Below are 24,404 nucleotides of genomic sequence, written 5' to 3'. Positions count from 1 at the left end.
TGATGCCTAGTTGGTGAAACTTGCTTTACTTACCTTGAGGTCACCTCACCAATTGTATAAAACTTTGAACCTGCCTTGAATGGCATTGCATAGCAGGTCGAGTTGATGGCAGGGGTGAAGTCACTTGTCGGCATGTGTGGGCAACTGCCCACACAGTCCAACTAAATGTTATTATTTACTTATTGGTTGACCCTGAAAGGCTCTGGGATCAGCATGTGTGGGCAACTGCCCATACAGTCCAACTAAATGTTATTATTTACTTATTGATTGACCCTAAAAGGCTCTGGGGTCGGCATGTGTGGGCAACTGCCCATACAGTCCAACTAAATGTTATTATTTACTTATTGGTTGACCCTGAAAGGCTCTGTGGTCCGCATGTGTGGGCAACTGCCCATACAGTCCAACAAAATGTTATTATTTACTTATTGGTTGACCTGAAAGGCTCTCCGGTTGCCTTCCCATCACCTACAAAGACTTTTGGACCCCAAAAATTCATTATATGAGTGAGCATGTTGGGTTTTAATTAGAGCCACACATGAGCTAAGTCGAGCTCAACTTGACTCGAAAAGATCGAGCTTGAGCTTGAACTCGAGAGTCAAACTTCATATAGCAAACTCAATGTCGACTCGACTATATTGTGTCGAGCTCGAACTCAACTCATTTAACTCGTTTTAGTTAGCCTGTCTAGTTTTTTTAACTCCATTTCGAGTATATATTTAAATTCGAACTCAACTCATTAACTATGTGCTACATGACATTGATGGTCCCAAATTATACGTTGGTGATTTTAATGGCAATTGTTTGATTGAAGTTAAAGGATCTCATGCATGAGTTTATTGGACCAACAATTGTCCTGAATTTGATAATGTAATCTTTTGCTTCAGAGGTGGCGCCACAAATTTTTCATTGCAAGAACAAAACAATAGTTTCGTCATGGGATCGCAAGCCCATCTTTTTCAATTTCTTGTTTGAGCTCATTCTCTTGCAGGTAAACATGTATTTAGATTTCAAAACAGTTGATTCACTAGCACTGCCAATAATGGAGGCCCAGAATTCATGGTTGTTCGATGATCAAGGTAGTGAAAAGGCTGGAGGCGAGTGTAGTCGAACGAAGACCAGAGACCTTCCGGTATTCAAGAGGTCAGGATGAGGATTGGCCAAAGGGAGGAATCTATGGGCGACTCTTCAAGAGGTAGATTTGAAGGAGAACCTGAAGCTGCTGTTGCATGAGGAGGATCAATACTGGTTTCACAGCGCTCACTTGAGCTGGAGTCCAGCATAATCAGACGAACGAGGGAAGACAGCTCAACGAGGACGAAGCTCCATATTACTGATTGGAATAAATCCGATAACTTGTGAGATCACCGAGCCGTCAATGATTTCTAGCTCTATATCACTGATTGGAATAAATCCGAGAGGAACTTTGATTTGAATGAGAGCAAAGACGATTCTCTCCATTGGCCTGGTAAACTGATCCACTCCAACCAAACGGGCACTTCTCTCAGCAGCAAGCAATATAAGAAAAAACACGCGCATTCCGGAGGCCGACGAAGAATCCTCGATCTTAAGTTCCTGCGTCGTTATTTGCGAGACGCAAAGCGGATTCTCCCCAACGTTTCGACCACGCACTCTCCCGCCTCTTCGACTGTGCAATGAGCCCTCATCGATAACCGGCTTCTCCCTCGCCTGCAAGGAGGCCAGAGGATCCTGGGTCGTCAGGACTGATGACAAGCTGATGCCTGGAACAATCCTCCGTGTTGAAGTTGTTTCGTGAAGGGATCCCACATCCCCCTTTTGCGCTTGCTGACTGAACCCCACTGGAACCTCCTTATCTACCGCCTGTAGCTTGAAGACAACCGGACGGTGGCCCTTTACGCTCTCGACCCCCTCAGGCGGCCGGGCTGCTGGAGAAACCACGGACATCAGACCGGAGAAGCGCCCAAGACCCCCAATGGTGAAACCCTAAAACTCTTTCTATCTCCTCCCTCCCTCCAACCAAGTCACCCTCACGTAATTCTGAAGTTCACTTCAGATCATGTATGAGGCTATTGAGCCATTAGTAGTTAGCATCTCCTTGCGTAATCCCATACGCTATTTTTTTTTCAAAACCATTTTGATAGTCTTCGACAAAATTTAAGGTGCCAAGTTGCAGACATTTGTTTTTTCCCCTTTTGCTTGCACCCAAATGCATTTCTTGCTTCTCTTGCTAAGGTGTATATAAGCAAAATAGCTGTTGAAAACTCCTTTTCTGTTTCATCACACACCTTTTCCCCTCCCAAAAAGAGTATGTGCTGACTGCTGAGATTGTTTAAGTATCGATCCTATTTGTTCATTGTCCTCATAATGATATTCCAAACCAGATTAGATAGACTTTCATTTGTTATGCTTGTCTGCATGCTACTTAATGCTTTCTAGATTTCTTGCAAAGATATCTGATCGATCTATCATCATTCTTATGGTCAAGGCACGGACTGTAAGTCTATGTTTCTCTGTCTCGGCTAGGGTTTCTTTCAATTTTCAAATATATGTATAGGAATAGTGGCAACCTCTTGCCCCCTGAGTACTGCCACCTTGTCTTTCACTCTTTCTATAATTTCCTTATCCCAGGTTTACCATGACATTGTTCTAAATCTGATCTTTAAATACTCATTGTACATTAAGCATGAGTTTAGAATCCCATTGTGGTTTGGAGATTTAGTATAAAAACTAGGAGTTGCACTCGGTATGAATATTGGAAGTTGTACAAACAGAAAAACTTTTTATTCCCTTGGAAGTGTTTAGATTGATGTTTTATAATCTTATTTTTTATTGTTAAATTGCAATCTGTCATGTCCATCATCACCTGTACTGGAGCTACAGTGAGAAAGGAATTAATTAGCTCCCAGCAAGAATCCTGTGTGGCAGAGATTCTCTGGCGGTCTCTCTTCCAAACAGGAGATCCCATTGCCGTCCTTGATGCTCAGTTTTCTGAAACTTTGATGTGTTCATATTGTTACAGGTAGGAGAGGTGCTATGGATGATCACTTGTACTTAGTGAAGGTTCTAACCTGCCAAAATTGGCTTCATTTTGGATTTCTGCTCTTTCAGCAGGCCTAGAATATGGAGGGGAGTTGGCATGATATTATATTTGTTCAGCCTGGCGAAAAAGGGGCCTTTCTTTTTCCCTGCCAGCCTTTGTGGTAGACATTTATGGCAGGGGAAATTTTCATCCTCCTTGTCTTCAGCAACATCTTATCAGTGTTTATGTTCTGTGGAGGAGAATGTAAGTCACAATGTGCACGAAGACGGAAAAAGCATAGAAGACATGATATCCCTCTTGAAGAACTGCATCAGAAGCAAGTGTCTGTCTCATGGGAGGCGGGTTCATCAACAAATAGTGGACCTAGGGATACAGGCCCATTATGCTATCCAAAGCTGTCTGGTGGACATGTACTTGAAATGCGGCAGTCTATCAGAAGCTCGCTCTATTGTGTCCAATTGCCAGGTCTCCTCCCAGCCCTTGTCTGTTTTCTGGTGGAATACCACTATCAAGGAACATGTCAAGCATGGCTTATTTGCAGATGCAGTCAGCCTTTACAAGCGCATGCTCAAGGTTGGGGTGAAGCCAGATAATTTTACTTTTCCTTTTGTCCTAAAAGCATGTGGTGAGCTGTCTGCCTTAGATGATGGAAAAGAAATCCACCGCTACATTTCTACTGATGGTTTTGTGGCAAATGTATTTGTCTATAATGCCCTCATTTCTATGTATGCAAGGTGTGGATGCATCAAGAATGCGCATGACATATTTAATGCAATGCCAGCCGACCAAAGAGATGTTGTTTCCTGGAACTCAATAGTAGCAGCTTATGTCCAAGGTGGCAATCCAGAAACTGGTTTACAGATGTTCTCCAGGATGCAAGAGTATGATGAGGCAAGGTTGATAAAAAAAAGACTTATCCCAGATAGGATAAGCCTTGTCAATGTTCTTCCCGCCTGTGCGTCACTGCGATATGCCCTAGGCGGCAAGCAGATACATGGTTATGCCATACGAAAGGGGCTCTCTTGTGATCTTTTTGTAAATAATGCAATTATTGACATGTATTGCAAATGTAGCCTGATGCTACAAGCTGTCAAGGTTTTCAATAGAATGGCAACTAGGGATGTGGTTTCTTGGAATGCTATGGTTACTGGCTACTCCCAGAGTGGTGATTGTGAGAGTGCAGTTCAGCTATTTAATGAGATGCAGGCAGATGATATATCACTCGATGTTGTAACTTGGAGTGCAGTAATTGCTGGTTATGCACAGAGAGGACAAGGGAATGAGGCCTTGACAATTTTTAGGAAAATGCAACTTTCAGGTGCAAAGCCCAATGCTATCACCCTCATATCACTCCTATCAGCATGTGCCTCTGTTGGAGCATTGGTTCAAGGAAAGGAAGTGCATGGTCATATTTTAAAATATTATCCTGCTAGTAACATTTGTGAAGAAAATGCCATGCTGAACAATGCTCTTATTGACATGTATGCCAAGTGCAAGCTTATGGAATCTGCAGAAGTTTTATTCAATTCAACAGGCATGTCTGCCTCTTCATTAGACAGAAATGTGGTTACATGGACCGTCATGATTGGAGGTCACGTTCAAAATGGCAATGCCAACAATGCTCTACGACTCTTCTCTGATATGCTGCATTCTCAAGCCAAGCCCAATTCATTTACCATATCATGTGCTTTGATGGCCTGTGCTGATTTGTCTGCACTGCGTGAGGGTAAACAGATCCATGCATTTGTTTATAGAAACAGCAAGTATCCTGTTCCTTTTGTCTCTAACTGCCTCATAGATATGTATTCCAAGTGTGGCACCATAGAAACAGCAAGGAAAGTTTTTGATAGGATGCCTCAAAGAAATGAAGTATCTTGGACCTCAATGATGACTGGTTATGGAGTGCATGGGCGTGGCAATGATGCCATTGGCATGTTTCATCAGATGCAAAGAGATGGCTTTGTGCCTGATGATGTAACCTTCCTTGTGCTGCTTTATGCATGTAGTCATTCTGGACTACTGGATGAAGGGCGCAAGTATTTTGAAAGGATGACTCCAGATTATGGAGTAGTTGCTGGAGCTGAACACTATGCTTGCATGGTTGACCTTCTTGGCCGAGCAGGCCATTTGGATGAGGTGCAAGAACTTATAGCAAGCATGCCAACGGAACCTAGCTATGTTGTATGGGTGGCACTCCTTAGTGCATGCAGGATTCACAAAAATGTGGAGCTTGGCGAATACGCAGCAAAGAGGCTATTAGAATTGGACTCAGATGGAACTGATGGATCATTTACACTACTCTCCAACATATATGCCAATGCTGGCCGCTGGAAGGATGTTGCAAGAATTCGGGGCTTGATGAGGTCATCTGGAATAAAAAAGAGACCTGGGTGCAGCTGGGTCCAGGGCAGGGGTGGTACTACTGTCTTCTTTGCTGGAGACTACGCACACCCTCGATCAGTTGAAATATATGTGATGCTTAAGACCTTGTTGAAAAGGATCCGAGAGATTGGTTACGTTCCAGAAACCAGCTTTGCCCTTCATGATGTGGATGAAGAAGAGAAGGATTCACTTCTCTCTGAACACAGTGAGAAGCTGGCACTCGCCTTTGCACTCCTTGAGGCAGTACCCGGGACTCCAATTAGGATTACCAAGAACCTTCGAGTGTGTGGTGATTGTCATTCTGCGATCAAGTTTATTTCACAAATTGTTGATCATGAGATTATTGTTCGAGATTCAAGTCGGTTTCATCATTTCTGCAAGGGTTCCTGCTCATGCAAAGGGTTTTGGTGAGCAGTTGTATGCCCTTTATTTACAGATGAAATAGGAAAATGGGTTAAATAGTCGAAGAAGAAGAGAAGTTTGTTGTATCAACATATCCCAGGAAAGTTCAACACAAGCCCTTTTCGTCCTAACGTTCCTACTCCTATGGCAGTCAACCGCCTTCCTTCTCTGTACTAGCATTCTTACAATCGCCTTCTTTCTCTGTACTAGCATTCTTACAACCGCCTTCTTGCTCTGTACTAACATTCTTACAACATTCTTCTTTCTCTATACTAGCATTCTTACTGCTGGAAAGCAGAAGGAGACGAGAAAAATGCATTTATCTTGACAATGTTCCTGTCATCAGGTCGATGGTTATGGTACAAAAGGCTGATATATATTCCTAGTACTCCGTGCGTGCTCATAGCGTTTTTCTTATGAGCTTCCCTTTATTTTTCTTTTACCTTTTTGTGTTATAGGCCCCTAAATTAGCATAAGAGCTTTTGCTTGAAGAAATCTCATTAATCACCAATCTGGTGGTTTCAGGTTATGTCTCAAATGAATTGTGTTTCAAATAAAAGAGCACCAATGTTTAAAAGAGGCCACGAGATTCATATGGCATTCCTTACGAACAAAACCCGAGGACTTGTTCAAATATTTATTAAATAATTGACAAACAAGATAGAAACAAATTCCATGCCTTGCAGGAGTTTACAGCGACACTTTGTTCTTGTTTATCGCAAATATGGATAATAAGAAAAAGAATAACGGTTATTTATTGTTCTTCACACAAATAAGTGGTTCATCAGGCCTTGTGCTTAATATGAAGCAGATCAGAGCTGTGGGAATGAGAGGGCTCTCCATGGATGGTAACGGCCCCTTCATCTGCTTCACTGAGCTTTTCATCCTTCTTCACCTTCTCTTCAAACTTGATGTCCTCTTCTATGGACAACACAACAGTTTCCTGGCCATGAGGCCCGGGCACTATAGCCTCCTGGACTTTGAAGTGCTCCTCCACGTTGATTATCTCCGACTTCTCCACCTGCTTCTTCCTCTTCTTGATAAAGCAACAAAGAGCAAGAGAAAGGAATGCAAGGAAAAAGAGACCTCCCAAGGAGGCGAAAACAACTATTATGACTGTTGAATGGTGAGCAGGAGCTGGTGGAGGGATGTTGGGATGGAAAGGTGGCGGTTGGGGGTAGACATGAGGTGGTGGTTGGGGGTAGACATGAGGTGATGGAGGTGGGAATGTGTGATGTGGCGGTGGTGGGAAGGCATGAGGTGATGGAGGTGGGAAGATATGAGATGGAGGGGGTGCAGCAGAATGAGGTGCAGGTGGTGGAGTTGGCGGTGACTTTGAGCTGGGTGACGATGGAGGTGGGTGAACATAGCTATGAGGCGGTGGCAGATGCGGAGGTGGTGGTGCAATGAACCCAGGGAAATAGTCAGGCTGGAAGTATGCCATGGAAAACAAGAATATTTTTTCTGAAGATAGCAAATCTGTACAGGGAATCTGGGTTCTGCTGTGAACATGGAGACCTGTAACCAATTAGGGTATTTGTAATTCAGCAGCAGCTTGACTCCAACTCTGATTACTTGTTTGAGATTTGAATCTTGCCTCCAGTGGCAAGATTTGCTAGGTTGTCATTTTTGGAATTCTAATGCACTTCTAGGGCCACAATTGCTTGCCTTTGGGGCCTCGTCAAGAATACCATCAACCATTAAAAGGAATGGCAGAACATAGCAGTGTCTTGCACAAATGAATTCAAAACATGCTTCCTGCTATTAGTATTGATCGTGAAGACAAAGGCATCGGAAACCATAAAACGTTCCCTCCACTTTTGAGATTACTTGTAAGGCACATCAGTCAGTAATTTAACTTGTTGGTGACAAAAATAACGATCTAATGAAAAAAACTGATTTGTATTAGACTCATTTACAACAAACAACAAATGAAACGATCTTAGCTGCTATAATGTGTACCCTGTAGAAGAATTGACACGGATATGCTTCCCAAGCAATACTGGAAAAATTACTTGAGAAGCAAGAATGATGAAGCTATATGTGCTTCTTGCAAGAGAAACCCCCAGACACCAGTCTGAGGTACTGCCCACCACAGCAGGGAAGGGTGCATCCATCCAAAAGAATAGAAAAGAATTTCCCATCACCACAAGCCAATTCATCTCGGAGGAACTCCTTTCTTCTTTGGCAGGTAAGAAAGGAGAATCTCATTCCAGGCATCAGGCACTCCAGGAAGGCACCAATGACTGCAGTCTTCGACCGATGGTACATCACTCCAATTGCCAATATGTGCATCACTTCGGAAGGCAGACATGAAAGTTACATTCAGAACCACAACAGGAGCTCTCTTCACTGACACCACCTCCGCCACAATCTCTGAGAATGGGCTCTCAGCAAAATTTCCTGCCTTAAGCATAGGACGTTGAGTAACTATGCAGGCTCTCTCGGTTGGGAATTCACTGTCAAACAACAACAGCTTTTGCGCTTACTACAAATAGGGGAAAAAGGACATATAAGCTTTAGCAACAGCAAAACAATGTGGCATGATGAGGGACCCTTGTTTCATAATGAATTACATCAACAAAATCACTGTATGTGAATCAGTTCAAGTTGTTCCCTGCAATGTTCTGCAACCCAGTGATCCAGGAAATAGAGAATTGATGACTCACTTGGTCAACTTCGTGACACGGTTAGTCATGACATCAATATTCTTTGTATGAAAATAGGGATATATGTATATATTTTGTTTTGTAATATATTTTATTATTAATATACAACATATAATGTTGCATAATGCATATCAGCATACAAATAGCAACTTTTAATAATATATTACTACGATGACATAAATAGCATATGAATGTGTACCATTTTATATATAATACTAAATTTTATAAAATATAGGTCTCTCATATTTTCTATCCAACATACATCTTAATTGTCAAGACAGCTGGTGCCAGCATGCCTAGCCTAAAAAGGCGTCCAAAAGTGTTACAATTTTGCTTAGTTATTTTTAATTCTAAAATGTTAGCTTTATGTTTTATGTCTTAAGTTAGCATGTTAGCAAGTTAGGATTAGTCCAAATCAACTTATAAAACAGCCCAAGTCGCTTTGATCCACTGAGTCACGAGTCACAGTTGACCACCGAGTCACGACTCAAAAAAGAAACGAGTCGAGTCCCGAGTCACTGGGTTTTAGAACATTGGATGAGAACACTGAAAATAAAGCCATTGTGACACCCATAGGAGGTGTAGTTCCCATCCAGAGGTTACTTTACCTTATCATATTCTGAATTCAATGGCTTTAATAAATTAACTATAATAGTCCGTCCTGGCCCAGATCTGGAACCACCCTCAATGGTTTGTAGCCATAAATCCTAATTTATGCATTGTTTGAGATCTGTTGACTTTGTCGTAAATAAACTATCTTATTGCAGATCCATTATGGGAAATTACTTAATAATGGAAATTACAACTCTAGGTGGTTCTGTAATGAAAACCATTAACATCTCTATCTATATCTCCATTCGCTGGGATTCTGTTAACCTCATCCCAGCAAGGCAGCAACTAGTTTTTTTTTTTTCCCACAAGGAACCATAATGTGTTTATATGGTTAGCTCCTATTTGTCGTGCACAATTTTATGAGTAACTACACCCGTTTTCAAGACTGGAGCTATCAACCACTCAGCCATCTCTCCAAAGATGATCCACATTTTATTCCCTGAAATAGGATATCTCAGGTGCTATATGTACCTATTCTATATTTGGATCTGTATATCTATAGCTGCATTGTGCCTGTTCTGCATGTATATATAGATAGAGATAGGGGATGATAGTTCATGCCTGTTGTTTCTGAGTTTGGTTGGAGATTGGCTGCAGTTATTAATTCATGATTTAGCACGTCCAGAATGAAAACTTCATTCTTAGAATTTTATGAAAGTGTTTCATTTGCTCTCTTTAATGGAAGTTCTATTTTCCCATTATGTATCCTATTTTTTTGCCTAATTTGTCTCCTGATGATTGATTTAATCGTTGATCTGAACAAGGTTCTAGCACCTCGCCTAATGTGACCATAAAAGGAAAAAAAAGCAAATAAGGCATGTCCAAAAGCGAACCAACCACTTGTACTACTATGGAAAACACCATCAAGTTAATGTAGAATGATCCAATTTAAAATTTATTCAACATATTGCAGATGACATCAGCTGATTTACAAGTAATATTGGAATATTTAGCCCCAGACCCTAGAATTTTATACTGCTCTCTCTCTCTTTTCTCCATGATCATAATACGATGTCTGCATCCATAGAGACACAAAAATATTTTTATGTCAGTGTATTATCTTCACTCTCAAAGAATTACTTGGCAGAACATTATGCCAGTGTATTATCTTCACTCTCAAAGAATTACTTAGCAGAACATTCACATAAAAGCAGCACAAATCACTGTCACTGCATCCCCCCTTAACATGGACAAATATAAACTAAACTTTTGTTCTCAATCGTTTAAGTTGATGTATAAAAAAAATCAGTCTCCCTGTTACTCGAGAGTCTGAGACATGCCAGCAGTCACAAGTGCAATGATAAAGCAATAGGAGAAAAGCTTTTTACAAGCTTAGCTTGTGCCAGGCATAGAAGAGTACCTCCAGTGAGAAGGTTCAAAAGTTCGAAAGAAGACATGAGTCCTATTTGTGTTGACCATTGACTTAACCCATGAAGCCCATGTGTTCAATGCTGTCCTGTAGGCACTGGTGATTTGCATTCCGAGCTTCACTGAATTTCCCACCTGGAAGTAGCAGCCACTGTATGAAAATGTGGTTCAGAATCTCTGTTGCAGAACCAGGTGTCCAGATTAAAAACTAAAATTACATTTTCACAGCAACATATTGCACACCAAAATTTTCAAATAAAATCATAACTATCTTCCTTTTCATTAAATGAGTAACTGTTAATGTATTACTAATTTACTACAACTGACCAGTTGATGTATTTGCACTCAGGCCTTCCCATCCAATCATGAAAGTGTTTCTCACTTTTGAAGTATTTTTTCTCATGGATAAATAGACCAAGTAGTTCCCACATAGGGAAGGAATAACTATGTCCGCCTTTTAAGGAGTGAATTGGATCCCAACAAGGTATCCCCTTTTTTAACTATTAAGCACATAAGAACAGGGACATAGTGTTGGAAACATGATAAAGAGAACATAATTTTAGCTTCATGAGAAAGTCAACTCCTCAATGTGCGCTGCAAGATGTGGCCAATTAAGGAGTATAACAACTAACAAGTTAAGCATATCAAATGCTAACTGCTAATAGAAAGCATTTAGCAGACTGCTAAACCCAACATCTATGTTCTATTAAGAGAAAAACAATAAAAACTGTATTAGTACTCGCAAAATGCTAAATGCAAGGTAGAAACAAAGGCTAAAGGAAGACACTTTAATGCTACTTGATCTATGTACCATCTTCCCAATGTGAACAATTAGGGCTTTGCATGGACATATTGAGTTTTGAGATAATGAGGTAATTGTGGAAGCTAAGCCATTTTTCCCTAAGATAACTTGTTGGAACCAGAAGTTGGACACAGGTCGACCAAGGCCTAAAAAGTAGTGAGGGACTAGTCAATCCAAGTGGTTGGTTGAAAGAAAATCAATAACGATCTCCAATAATGGAATATTTAAAGTCATAAAATAATAAATGACATAAAATATCATAACGAGTCAAGTAAAACACAGAGAGGGATAGAGAGGGAGGGGTGGGGGACAATCAAAATACAAAAGAACCAAAGAAACCAATGTCCCACTCTTGTTACACTTTTTCAACTCCCTGAACATTATCCAACTTCAAGAAAAGGTTGAAAAAACAAATCTCACCCAATGTTAATTGCAACGGTGCAAGCTACCAACTATTTGGCCAACAGCTAGCCGCAACTAGTCCACCTAACAGGTAGATTAATTTCCCAACTAGGCCCTGGCAACTTTCAGGCCAGGACCTAGTAGCCAAACCACCAACTAGGCTGACTAATCGACTAGTAGATGGTTCAAGTTTCTAAGAAAACTTTCCTTGTTTTCACGGGAAGTCAGTACATGGTCCCCAGAACAAAGCATCGTGAAGATGAATGGATAAAGGCCATTATGCATGAAACTCACATGTATGTCCATAATATGTAAATAAAGCTACTTCTTTCTAAAGAAACCATTAGAGTTTCAGGACTTATTTGTGCAAGTACAGAACCACTGTTTTGGGAGAAATAATTACATTATGTACCAAGAATCAGGCACAACGAATAGTTGAAGAAGGACACTCAAACACAGAACTTACACGTCAAATATCTTCACCGAGTTCCACCAATGGCCAGAGTTGAAGATCAAAAAATCTGAATTGATCCATCTTTTACTAATATTGTCCAACCTGTCCAGCCTAAGAGTAGATCGGACCCTCTTAGGGGAATGTCTCGGAGGGACACCCTGCTGAACAAGGAAAGGTGAGCGGTAGAACTCCACTGTAAAGTTAAACGAACTAAATTTCACACCAAGAAATCTGATCTGTTTCGTGATTTTGTTCCCATTTATTTCATAAACTGATTTTTTGTCCGACACGCCGGTCATAAGAAGACAAATCAGACTCTCCCACTGTGTCCTTCCCATTGAATCTCCCACAAAAACAATTCTGAGTCCTCGCAAACTTTGTAAAATCTCATGCACATCAAACCTGGAACAGTTAGGAGTGAAGAAAATTAAAATACAAATAATGCAAATTATATACAAGCAAATACTGGACACAAGGTTCCGTCAGTAATATGAAAATACAATTTATGAAGGCAGAAGATGAAAAACAAAAGGAGACAGATCTAGATAGAAGTATAAGTAGCTGAGGTAACGGATATACTACGACGGACGAAGAGGTAAATCAAATATTCAGACCTTAAAGGAGATAGCCGAAAGGCAAACAGTCACGTAGATTACGTTGGCATCCAAATCAAGAAAATAAAATAAAAAAGAGCGCATGCGTTTGGCAAACAAGAAAGGAAGGAGGGCAGGAGCATCGAATATCTGATGCATTCATTTCACTTCATAGTCCTCGTCAACCAACATTCTATTAAATATTAGAAAAAGAAACAGTAGTAGAACAAATGAACGAAGAGGTCAGGGAACAAAAAGTCGACTAATTACCTCGGAATTTCACAACGGTGGGGTTTCCACCTCCATTTCAAGTAATTGTCATCTCTACGCCCATTGCCTTGACAATTAAAGCCGTTCTCCGTAAATGGACAAAGAGAGCCGTCATATAATGGATAAGAGTCGTCGTTGACCCATTTCCCTTCAAAAAAATTACAGCCCTCCACCGACTCAACCCCATTAACAAATGCATCTTTGTAGCTTTGCGCTTGTTCATGAATGGGGACGAAGAAAACGTATCCACGTCCCACAAGTAGACAGGCAACGATTGCTGCACTTATTCCAATCAATGTCTTGAAGTTGTAACTAGCCAGGACCCAATTCTTCCGATGGCCAGCAACTCTGGGGCTCTGAACTTTCCGGCCAAAACTGCCAGAGCTACCCAAGTTCGCCATACCAGTCACTCGGTCAATAGACCCACAAAGGTTACCGTCTCTTTCATAACTAGGAATTCAACAATTACACCTCCTAGTTTCCAATTAGCAAGCACCAATAAAGCAAATCGGTTGCAAGACATTGCTCCTTAAAGCCCATAAGAAACGGCTCAAAAGTCCGCAACAGCCACAAAATGGATTCTCCATCAGTTAACAGCCAATATTCACTAAAGATAGCTAGCAATCCACCCACTACACCACCAAATGCGCAGTAAGGAAAAAGGGAACAAGTTCCCAAAATTGGAAGGTCACTCATCCAGCAGAATCCCTAATCCAAAGCAAAATGAACACCAACTTTCGATTTCTTACTAGTCAAGGAACCGAACCACAGGCGGTAAGGTAACTGAAATGCCAAACGATGGGAGGAATATTCACTCGGCATTGCTCTTCCAATTACTTGATTCAGCAATGCGATGGAATGGAAAATAAAAATGGGGCTCCACAGCCACCTGCTAGACGCGGTCCTTCCTCCCCAAAATCGAAGAGATACGAGGCAGGAGACGGCCAAAATGATCAAAGAAAACGAGCAAAACGGGAAGATGGGCAATGGCAGGGGAGGGATTAGCGAGGAGTCGTAGGGTTCTGGATTCCTTTAAGAGGAAAACAAGCGAATCGGGAAACCTAGATCGGAGAGAAGCGGTCGACAGAGGAATGCTGAAGAGACAGAAGGAGAGGGGGCTGGTGTAGGGCGTTATATGGGGATCACAAAGGACGATCATGTCCTTTTTCGCTTTCCAGAATTTAACGCGATGTTGTAAACCTCGAGCCTAGTCTCGTACCTGGAACCCTGAAAATCCGTAGGTATCGCCGATACGCATCGGCCTGTTAAAGAATTGCAAAAAACCTGCATATTTTTTTCTATTATTTTTCCATATGAGTCGAGGCATGGGTGTTCACACGGGCATGAGTTCTTAGCGAATTTAAAAACCATGACATAAAAACATGATTAGAAAATTGAACATGATTGTGAGAGAAAAAATAATAAAAAAAAATGATGGACATTTTTATCTTTTAGTATTAATTCACATTATATATATATATATATAGTTTGTGTCTTATACGATTAGGTTAGGGACACAAATGAAAATGACTAAATTTGATAATTAAAATATCTTTCTTGCAATCTAACCCTGTTGATAAGATCTTAAGAATGATTTGATGGAAAACATTTATTAATTTGATCAATTTTTTTGGAGTTGAATGATGTTTTGATAATAAGCAAAAATGATATGTTACCATAACATCAACATTTTGATAGTAAAAAAAACCCATATGTTTCACAAAAACACTTACAATCAAAACATGTTTTATATTAAAATAATTTTTATAAATATATTAGGTTGTTTCTATTTTGTTTTAAATATTTTTTAATAAAAATTAAAGAGTCTGGTTTTTATCTCTAACATTAGGTCAAGCAAAAAAAAAATAAAACCATTAAAAATCAATTGTTAAAGTAAAGTGTTTTTTTTTACATATAATCTAATCATATGATTTTAATAATATTTTAATGAAAACCATAGACTAAGTTGGTCATTTTTTTAGTTAAACATGTTTTTCTAGTGATAAAAAATGAATGGCTCCTATAACATCAAAATTTGATGGTAGAAACTTAAATTAAAACATGTTATACGTTGAATTATTATTTGCAAAAAACAGTAGTTGTCCATACTTTGTGTAAAATATGTTTGAAAAGAATTAGAAGGACACCAAAAGCTGCCGTTTAACTTTTATGCATCCATCCACTTGATAAATTTTCTAGTTGACTTAATTCTGTAATCCAATATAAAATGGCAAAGAGACAAATTCACTCAGAAACCAGCCAATGATGCATAATATATATATTGGTTTGTTCCTTTAATAATTTAATATGATTTTGACGTAGATTGATTATTATTATAGCATTGATGTCCATTGTATCAAAGTGGATGTGAAAGACTTCCATTAAGTACTCATATAATAATTAACTAGAGATTGTCATATTTTGGTTCTTAAAAAAATGGGAACAAGTGTGACTGGTTCGCTCATTCGAGCACACTTAAAGAAGAGGCCGGCACAAGTTGGTCCGCCCAACAGCAACCGTTCCCAAAGTGAAAATGTCATCAATGGAAGACATGGAACGCACAGCCTCTACGTTCCGCCTTTTTGCAAGATGGCGAAGGCCATGGTATCAAACACCATTTTGATGCAGATCTGTGATTCTGAATGTAAGGATGATGGCTGGAGTGGAACGCTTAACAATTTCAAGCGAACCAAATCTGAATCCAAATCCAAATCTTTTTTGGATCCAGTTAAAGAGGTTGTGCCATGGTTGGATTTTCATTTCAGGGTTTAACTATTTGCCGAGAACTGGTATATGCAGGGGCGAAGCCAAGGTATGGGCGGCTTGGGCCCTTACCTTACCTCTTTTTTTAAAAAAATATTACATATAAATTTTAAAAAATATCACTTGTTCTATATAAAAATTTTGAAAAATGATATTAAAGTCCTAGTCAAAATTTAGAAGCTTTAATTCGACCTGCCTCTGGAATTCAAGTCCTTCTAGAAGTTGTAGGGTTGGAAGTGGATAATGCTTACATTTCATTTTATTACACTCAATAATTTGAAGTTACATTTGAACAAAGTAAGAGCTTGGTTGAACCCAAAACACCAAACAACAAATGTTTTGTCCCCAAGAGGGTTGGCACCCCAAGGTAAAGCACGTAAAAGCCTTGGCCCTACCTCAAAAAAGAAAGTAAATTTTAAAAAATTTCACTTGTCCTATATAAAAATTTTGAAAAATGATATTTCGGCCCACATCAAAATTTAAAAACTTTAATCCGGCCTCTCTTATGAAAAATTTCTGGCTCTGCCCCTAGTTTGTGCAATGACTTGAGGTGGAGGTTGGCAGACAACTTGTTTTAATTTCAAATGTAGATGCATCAATCTCTTGTGTTGCAAAAGAGGGGTCACTAATACAAAAGTTTAAACATAGTGGGGGCAACACTTCAAGACACTGAAAGCAGGTCAGAATTATCATAAGTTTTTCATTGAATTTGAAAAAACTTTCCATGCAAAAAAGTAGAACCTCTCTAGGTCCGACTTTTTTCCACGAAAAATTCTTCCTTCCGCACATTGAGGATTTTACCATGCAAAAAACTTCCTATGCATCAAACGAGCCTAAAGGACAAAAGGTTAAATGGGAGAATTGGTCTTTTTACCAGGTGATGGGTCTCCCTAGCTCGAACAACAAGTGCTTCATATTATCCAGGACCATCCTTATTGCTTTAAAATCCCTAGGGCATTGTGACATATTGTTCCAAGAATGAACACCCTGTTCCGCTTGTTCCAAAGACAGGAACAAACATGCTCTAAGGATCAAAGCATGGGCCCATGTCCACAAAAATTGAGGGCCCCAGAGATCAGATCCTCCTTCTGTCCTTAAATGGGTCCAACCGAAGATCCTCCAGGCCCTTGTCCTTAATCTCTCTAATGTGATATCATAGTTAGATTTTAGGAATTAAGTATGATTTAAGATCCTTGATTTGATAAATCTTTGATGTTGACGTCGAGTTCTTTGTCACATTCACAGATCTGTGACATGTTGGATTATCAGATTTATTTAGTTCAAATGTTGGAGCAAACAGACATAATTTTTGTCTTATTGCACAATATAAAGTGTTCATTTAGATAAACAGTTGTTTTTCAGACTCAAGAAGGGGTAATATCAAAAAGGCCAAATTTTCATACTTCCAAAACGATATACTTTAATACAAGGCCTCTATTTTTTAGCAGTTGCTAGGGAAATCGCAGTTTGTATAAAGAAAATTCAGAAATATGAGGCGCCATTTTGAGATAAAAGCACAAATCTAGGCACCTAAATGAAAAAATTCCTTTCTAAATGTACCAAGGTGAAAATTTTCCTTTAGGTGTACCAAAGCCAGTATTCCATCACCAGTCATTTTCAAAAAACTAAAAATATCATCTGCTTCCCTTGCATTCAAAGCAATGGAGAACAAACTTTCAAAGAGAGAGAGAGAGAGAGAGAGAGAGAGAGAGAGATGCCATTGTCCTTGATGCATTATGGTTAGGTAAAGGAAATTGAAGGCTCACTTAATTAGATGACTTAACATGTTGATTTTGCAACAAAACACTTGAGCATCACACAAACTCAAATTAGACCCATTTGATTTCATTTCAGTTTCATGCATCCATCATCTGGATTTGAAATGTATCTGGTCACCAGATTTAGATAACAGATCCATAGTCAGTTGGCAATCATTTTCCTTTAGGGATTTACATTTTTGCCCAAAATGAGGAAAGATGGTTCAAATTAAAAGCTCATGAATTAAAAGTGATCCATAGAAAGTCTTGTGGGCCTTGGCATAACAAGTTCTTTTTCTGGATCTACAGAATAAGAGTATCCCCTCAATTATGGGTTGCAGTCGAAAGTCTGCATCCTGTCTGTCTTAAAAAGGACTACATTCAGCTTCAACCTTTGGCAAGGGATGCTTCCTATAGATTCCAAATTCATAGCCCCACACATAAACATGCGTGCATGCACACACACACACACATATATATATATGAAATTACGAAAATGTGCTGATAGAAAACACTAAGTTTTGTATCATTTTTCTGTCCAAACCTGGACAAAGAAATCCAGGAATCCTGTATACATGTTTCATTTCATGAAATGAGTACAACAGACAACCTAGTCTCGACCCCTTGTGACAGCAAGGATAAAACTTCTTCATGCAGTTTTCTTGTTTAAACAAAGAAAAGTAGAACTGTTTTAGGGTGACCTCACAGTTCTTGGTATGTGAAAAATGAAAATGTGTTGATATGTGCTCCAATTTTTCATTGAGGCTGAAACTAAATCTTTGCTCTAGAGGCAGCTGTCCAACATTTGACATTTTCTTTTGTCACCAGTGAAGTAATTCCTATCATTAATTTTTGAACAGTTTTTCAGAAAATATATTGAATACTCTGCAACCCTCGACCTGCCACTGACATAGCATATAAATGAGAGAGAAAGAGTGGGTTCTTTTAAGTGATATTTATCATTTGGAGTCAGGTGCAAAGTTAATGATTTTTGTGGAGCTGTGACACTTTTCTTCAAAACCCACAGTTTTTTCCCAGCCAATAATAAGCCAAGAGGGGTTGTGGGAGCTGCCATGATTTTTCTGGTGTAGAAGCATCTCATCTACAACTTTAGGAATGATTCTCATCATCTAAATAATAAATAAAATTTTGGGATCTTTCACATACTAACTACATCAAATGCTGCACAAATTTGTATATCACCAACAAAAAACTAGCTGAACAATGATTTATTAGCACAAGTTCAGAAACGAATTGCCAACCGTTTTTATCTTAAATAGGCCTTTATTTTGAGAAAGTAAGACAAGAAAAGACATCCCTAGTTGACAGAATCTATTTTTAACTTTTTATCTATAACATACATAAAACACTAAGGATAATAGAAGGTGCTCATATGTATTAACTGTTAACCATGTCCTGTTCCATACTTTTAGTTTGGCCTTTATTCAAAGCCACATCCATGTGGTGCTATTGACTGTTGATTTTTCAGAATATGATGCAGTGAGCAATCATAATTAAGTCAAAGACGAACGATCTCACATTCATTTCACATCCAGGGTCTAAATCATTTGTTGCTTGATGTTGATCGAGACACCTTTACTGACACCTAGCTTTATCCAAAACCATAGAAATGAGACTAGTGGAGAAGACCACTCTCAGATTTTTTGTTGAGAGATATTGCCAACAGAGGCATGTGGCCCCTTAGTTTACATAATTTCCATTAGTTTACATAGTTTCCATTCAATGGCTGCAATGCCAAGCCATAGTAATGAAGAATCTTCCTTGGAGGCACCGACTCCTTTGAGAAGTGCACATGCTTCACTTATTAATGCCATTATCAGGTCCAAACGGTGACTTCATGAAGAAAGGTTCCATCCCTATATTTCTAATCAATGGATGGAGATGTAGTATTTGGCAGTCTTTTATTTGACACAAATGCCTTGAAGAGAGCAAGTGCCCTTGCTGGTTGAGCAAATGGCACCATGTGAGCTGCACCTCTAACAGTTGCAAAGGTCAACAAGTTCCCATACTCGGTTGCAAATCCCCCAACCTGGTTTGAGAGAGAGAGAGAGAGAGGGAGATTAGATATTAGCAGAATCAAGCCTATAGATATTGGTAGGTTGAATTCATAAATTAGTACTCGATAAGGGTAAATTTTCAATTAATTGATGCATAAATTGTAGTTAAGGGCATAGATATTGAACTCGGTTGACAATTGATATATTATTGCAATAAAAATGCAACAGCATTCCAAGCTTTTCTGTTAATTTCTTTTAATTTTTTTCCTTCCATAAAGGATCATGATATCAAAACTTTAGCTATACTCAGTGGGGACAAAATATAAACATATAAATGATTTAGTAGAAAGGGAAAATGAAGGAAGAAGCATACCTGACCCTTGTAAAACCAGGCACCATATGGGACTGTTATTTTGAAGCCTAAGTCAGCAGCGAGCTGACGAGTGACTGTTCTTGATCCCAACAGAGGCACAACAGAGTCTTGGTCACCGCTGTCATCCAATATGGCTGGCATGAGAAAGCTGTTTCCTTGATGAGCCAATTATACAAGGATCATGATAGTTAAATTTTGCATACCTGAATATCCACACAGGTATACCATGCTTGATGATTCTTTTGAGCACAGGAAGAATGTTAATACTTGAATCTTCATCTCTGTAATTGAGGAGTCTAAAAAAGAAAAAAAAAAACCCCACTGAGTATGAGTTTTACCGTTCCAGTCTAACTGTTCACAAAACCAATGGAACTAAAATTCATCTCAAAAAGAGATAAAAATGAATAAAAAATGGCTCCTCAAGCAGGTTTGTGGTGTATTTGGCACTTGAATTGCAGTGATCAGAGCACAGTAGGATTATCAGCAGTATGAGGACTCCTTACCCAGTGCACATGCTCCAGCTATAAGGCAATTTAGTTCGGTTTGCATGAAGGGCATGCTGAACTTCCGGAAGATTGAAATAGAAGCGTCTTTCATATGTCATGCACACATCAACCCCTACACTTATCTTAGATGCCTGTTACACAAATGTACCATTTAAAATTCGAACGGGAATTGCTATCATATTGCCAAAAGTTCATCTGTGACATATAGATTAGAGAACATAAAATCAAAGCAAGAATTAGAATACTGAACAGAATGTATTCAATATTTATACCCATTTTCTCAGCTGGAGCTCCTGCTGGACTAGGGATGGATAGCAAACATCTAGGATAATGTCGTAATTATTGATATAGTCACCAACCTCATCATCTGCATCAGAAACTGCATTCTTGCAAGAAGGTGAAAGTTTACTACTATCTGTATAGTTATGGAAATCACATTCCTTTTTTATCATTAAACCAGTCTCATCAGAAATCAACCCATGGGACCAAAAGTATTCATATGTAGCAGGAGTGTCCACTTCTAGATTGAGCAGTGGATTGCCAATCTGCAGATAAAACATTTAAGGCTTGAAATTAAAATTCAGCAAACTCTCTCGAGAAGAAATTTGGAATTGCCAACTTGAGTGAAAAGAAATACGAAGGGACTCATGCCAGGTGAAATAAAGTGTTGACTATTTATTCACTCAGCCTGGTTACTCATCATGTGGTATACATATATAAATGAAAATATAATCGGCAATGCTGGTGAGAAAGGTTAATTTACAGCTAAGCCCTTGATGTTGAATGTGAACCCAGATGAATGTCTGTTGTGATCTAGAAGAACACTTGCCAACTGAGGTATGTAGTGCCCTGAAAGCAGTAGTTAAAAGCGAGGCATTGATCAACCACCATATAAAGTAACACAATCTAGAGTCTAGATCATATGATGCAGTTTCCAGACCTGCATAGCTTTCCCCAGTCAGAAACAGGGCTCTTGACTTGTACTCTGGAAATTTCTCATACCATCCCAACAAGAATTTGTACATGTCCAAAGCTGACAAAAACAAGTAACAGATGCTACTCAGGTCCAAATCAAAATCTTGGCAAGGAGAAGAATGGGGCATATAGGCTTCAAAATCAGGAAAAAGTCCACACAGACTAAATAAAAGAATTCCAGTTCATGATTTTGAACTTGGAGATTTTTTACCTGTAGATGCATCTCCAGTGTTATAGTCAGAGCTTGTATTTGAGTATGACCATCCCACTCCAGCGGGTGATTCAACAAAGAGCAGGTTAGAGGCTGAAAAAATTGCAATATCTTCAAGATATGATAAAAGCTAGGAGAACAACCTCAAAAATTAAGAGATCTATTATTAGATATGACAATTCTTGTCACATTGAAGTCTCTTCAAGTAGAGGTGTTAGGCTAAAAATTTATCTGGAAAAGGTTTTAATGTGGTCACATGTGAGTTTCCAATCTAATTTGATGTGATAGCTTGAGGTTCATACTAGATCCCATGTAAACATAAACACACACACACACACATACACATATATATGTTATACTTAAAATGTATTGAAAAAGTTTCATAATAATATCATGATAACAAATGCTGTGACAACATTTTCAAGACGTAATGACATTTCCAGAAAAATGTTAACATCAATATTTATTGAAAATATTGGCAAAGAAAACAAAAAAAAAAACTTTGTCTGTGGCTTTTGCTGGGTGTGTAACCACATACAGTCTAACAGAGGTTATAACCTTTGTTCCATGATTGATGATTTTTCTGGAGACTACGACCGTCTCCTCTGGGAAAGAATGGACCCAGTTCTGTGAAACCACCACCTCCAATAGAGGAACAACCAGGGCCTGATCACAAAAAAACAAGTCATTTTGACATTATGCTTTTATAAGAGCAGAATATACACAAGATACACTTTTAGATTGAAGATTCAAGACCATGTCATTACAGCTAATGTTTTTTTTTTTTTATTTGTTTGCATCTGACATGATTCTTAACAGGAGAAAACTTTTTAACGTAATCACTTCTAATTCTTTGATGCCAGGTAATCATAAATAATGGAGAGTAAAATGTGAACTTACTGAAATCTAATGAAGCTCCACGGAGTTGATAAAGATAGGAATTTTGTGCATCATCCAAGATAATTCAGGTTTTACAGCCATGCAAGTAGATAGTACACATATATCTATAACAAAAAGGTGATTGAAGCTGCTAGAATGATGCTTAAAACAGACAATTCTGTCAGGTACACTATACATCTCCAGTAAAACAGAGCCTTTTCTAGACTAAACCAAACAATGACTAAAACGGTTAGATAAAGGCAAGTGAGTCTTAAGTTCACTGCTGCAAGACCCGGCAAAACAAATCCAAATTTCAGGTCTTACTAAGTAACAATAAGAGATCAATGGGCACAATCTGCAACTATCTGATACGTGCACAATACAAGGCTCAAACATTTATGACCATGAGAAATTACATATCCAAGACGCTTTTCTGAAAAGGAAGAAAACTAAAAGTGTTCACAATTCGCCGTAGAGTCACAAATCTGGGTGAACAAGCATACCACAAAGGTTACAGTAAATTGCGGAGAAGTCAAGAAGTTGCATCTAGAAAATCCATAATATAACAAATATATTAATAAATATAAGGCTGATAAGAAGACAAGAAGATGAGCGACAGCACAGGCAAAAGAAGTCATTAACAAGACAACACTATTACCAAGAAAGACAACAACCGAGACAACAGTAAAGTATTCATATAAAACTCCTTCTTTTGGGTTTAACTAGGTAGGATTTATCTAGTGGTCAAAGTCCGCAGTCCACAGTGGAGGAACAGAGAGCAAAAGAGAGCAAATATCTAAGCAGATGAAAAAGGTGACTTAACAAAATCTTTATTCCCTAATTTTTATGACTCACCTGATTTTGCATTACAACATAATTTATATTGAAAAAGAAAGCAAACTTCTAAAATTCAGTACGAAGCTGAAAATTCAAGAACGAGGAAATGGCATTATACTAATTCATAGACCCAAAAGTGGACAATTCAGAGAACCAGCAATTGCCTCTAGCCATTGAACAAAAAGAGAAAGACGAGGAACCTTGCCAACCATTAGACCCAAAAATTAACTGTTCTCCTCAACCAACAGACACCAATGACTATAAAAACATAGTCCCCGCATCACCACAAGACAGAAACACGACCTACTAGCCGATTCACTTTAAACAAGGAAACTCACAAGTTCACAAGTCCTCGGCGAGCAAAAAGGACACAAACCTCCATTCAACCAAAGAGTTAAAGGGCTGTGGTCTGCATGCTCCTCTGCCTCGACGAAGTAATAAAACAGACTCCTCCCCGCCTTCTTATCTACTGTCACGTACCCACCAAACTGCCTAAAGCCAACTTTTGGCTGTCCTGGCAGCCTGTGGATCAAGTCCTCAACTGGGTAGCCATGAACACCCACCAAAACCAAAACACTAATCAGAAACAGAGGTCCCTTCACTGCAAAAGCCTTTCCCAAGGCAAAAACAAGAGTACCCATGATGACAGATCAAAGCAAAATGGTTGCAGTTTCACAGAACAGTCGTTCCCGATGCTTATATAGAAACACAGGGACCCCTGATGGGGATAAAATAGGGTGACGGACGCGCCTGAAATCGAGGGAATTGCAGGAAAAGCTTGCTTGCCCACGAGAAAGCTACAGATCACAGTAAATTTTCGGGCCAACAGGGTGGGTCCCATCTAACCTAAGGAAGGGTCCCCGTCCTTGTTACCGTTGGTCTTCTTTCTGTCATAAAATTTGGAAAATACTGTCTAGTTCGTGTCCAGTCTAGGTTCATTTGGGAGTTTGGATATGGATCAACGGCTTCACGATACGATCGGGTCGAGTCCAGGAGGAATGACATTCAACCTAGGATGGTGATCCATCCACAACAAAATTTTCTTAAGGTTGTGTTTGTTTTACGGTGAATTTCATATCTATGATAATATGATATCTTAGATCCATGGATTT

At 39.1% G+C, this 24,404-nt stretch overlaps 4 protein-coding genes across 5 annotated transcripts; 1 reads left to right on the top strand and 3 right to left on the bottom strand.

Annotated features, from left to right (window-relative positions):
* Positions 1-1,816: 1,816 nt before the first annotated feature.
* Positions 1,817-6,206, top strand: LOC116251593 (pentatricopeptide repeat-containing protein At5g16860). 2 transcript variants are annotated; one of them, XM_031625956.2, is made up of 2 exons: positions 1,817-1,954; positions 2,999-6,206. In XM_031625956.2, exon 2 carries the CDS (start codon positions 3,116-3,118, stop codon positions 5,810-5,812), a length of 2,697 nt encoding a protein of 898 aa, XP_031481816.1. In that variant the 5' UTR covers positions 1,817-1,954; positions 2,999-3,115; the 3' UTR covers positions 5,813-6,206. The 2 variants fall into 2 exon arrangements, with proteins under 2 accessions (XP_031481816.1, XP_031481823.1); XM_031625963.2 differs by lacking the exon at positions 1,817-1,954 and having other exon boundaries at positions 3,464-3,592; positions 3,754-6,206.
* Positions 6,207-6,428: 222 nt separating this feature from the next.
* Positions 6,429-7,468, bottom strand: LOC116251621 (protein TRACHEARY ELEMENT DIFFERENTIATION-RELATED 7A-like). The gene has a single exon (XM_031625993.2). The coding sequence runs from the start codon at positions 7,245-7,247 to the stop codon at positions 6,588-6,590; it is 660 nt and encodes a 219-aa protein (XP_031481853.1). The 5' UTR covers positions 7,248-7,468; the 3' UTR covers positions 6,429-6,587.
* Positions 7,469-7,597: 129 nt separating this feature from the next.
* LOC116251612 (protein trichome berefringence-like 7) lies at positions 7,598-14,088 on the bottom strand. Its single transcript, XM_031625981.2, has 4 exons — positions 12,974-14,088; positions 12,123-12,512; positions 10,445-10,603; positions 7,598-8,262 (listed from the first exon to the last, which is right to left on the bottom strand). The coding sequence occupies exons 1-4, from the start codon at positions 13,372-13,374 to the stop codon at positions 7,962-7,964; spliced, it is 1,251 nt and encodes a 416-aa protein (XP_031481841.1). The 5' UTR covers positions 13,375-14,088; the 3' UTR covers positions 7,598-7,961.
* Positions 14,089-19,130: 5,042 nt separating this feature from the next.
* LOC116246279 (serine carboxypeptidase-like 42) lies at positions 19,131-24,061 on the bottom strand. The gene is made up of 10 exons (XM_031618066.2): positions 23,669-24,061; positions 22,135-22,242; positions 21,577-21,669; positions 21,331-21,423; positions 21,154-21,239; positions 20,663-20,935; positions 20,388-20,521; positions 20,088-20,180; positions 19,885-20,002; positions 19,131-19,543 (listed from the first exon to the last, which is right to left on the bottom strand). Exons 1-10 carry the CDS (start codon positions 23,931-23,933, stop codon positions 19,379-19,381), a joined length of 1,428 nt encoding a protein of 475 aa, XP_031473926.1. The 5' UTR covers positions 23,934-24,061; the 3' UTR covers positions 19,131-19,378.
* Positions 24,062-24,404: the final 343 nt, after the last annotated feature.

Source organism: Nymphaea colorata, chromosome 1 (assembly GCF_008831285.2).
Source record: "Nymphaea colorata isolate Beijing-Zhang1983 chromosome 1, ASM883128v2, whole genome shotgun sequence".
Classification (NCBI taxonomy): domain Eukaryota; kingdom Viridiplantae; phylum Streptophyta; class Magnoliopsida; order Nymphaeales; family Nymphaeaceae; genus Nymphaea; species Nymphaea colorata.
Note: the sequence above shows the minus strand (reverse complement) of the source record. Positions and strands in the feature narration are given on the sequence as shown.

What these genes read in the sequence shown, in the direction of transcription:
- LOC116251621 (XM_031625993.2), bottom strand. Translation starts at nt 7,247, where the DNA reads ATGGCATACTTCCAGCCTGACTATTTCCCTGGGTTCATTGCACCACCA.
- LOC116251612 (XM_031625981.2), bottom strand. Translation starts at nt 13,374, where the DNA reads ATGGCGAACTTGGGTAGCTCTGGCAGTTTTGGCCGGAAAGTTCAGAGC. An exon ending in TCGGTGAAGATATTTGACGT is followed by an intron (nt 10,604 to 12,122) that starts GTAAGTTCTGTG and finishes ATTTTCATACAG; the next exon opens with TGGCTGCTACTTCCAGGTGG. An exon ending in TTTGAACCTTCTCACTGGAG is followed by an intron (nt 8,263 to 10,444) that starts GTACTCTTCTAT and finishes GTTGTTTGACAG; the next exon opens with TGAATTCCCAACCGAGAGAG.
- LOC116246279 (XM_031618066.2), bottom strand. Translation starts at nt 23,933, where the DNA reads ATGGGTACTCTTGTTTTTGCCTTGGGAAAGGCTTTTGCAGTGAAGGGA. An exon ending in GACTGGGGAAAGCTATGCAG is followed by an intron (nt 21,240 to 21,330) that starts GTCTGGAAACTG and finishes TACTGCTTTCAG; the next exon opens with GGCACTACATACCTCAGTTG. An exon ending in TCAACATCAAGGGCTTAGCT is followed by an intron (nt 20,936 to 21,153) that starts GTAAATTAACCT and finishes TTTTATCTGCAG; the next exon opens with ATTGGCAATCCACTGCTCAA.
- LOC116251593 (XM_031625956.2), top strand. Translation starts at nt 3,116, where the DNA reads ATGATATTATATTTGTTCAGCCTGGCGAAAAAGGGGCCTTTCTTTTTC.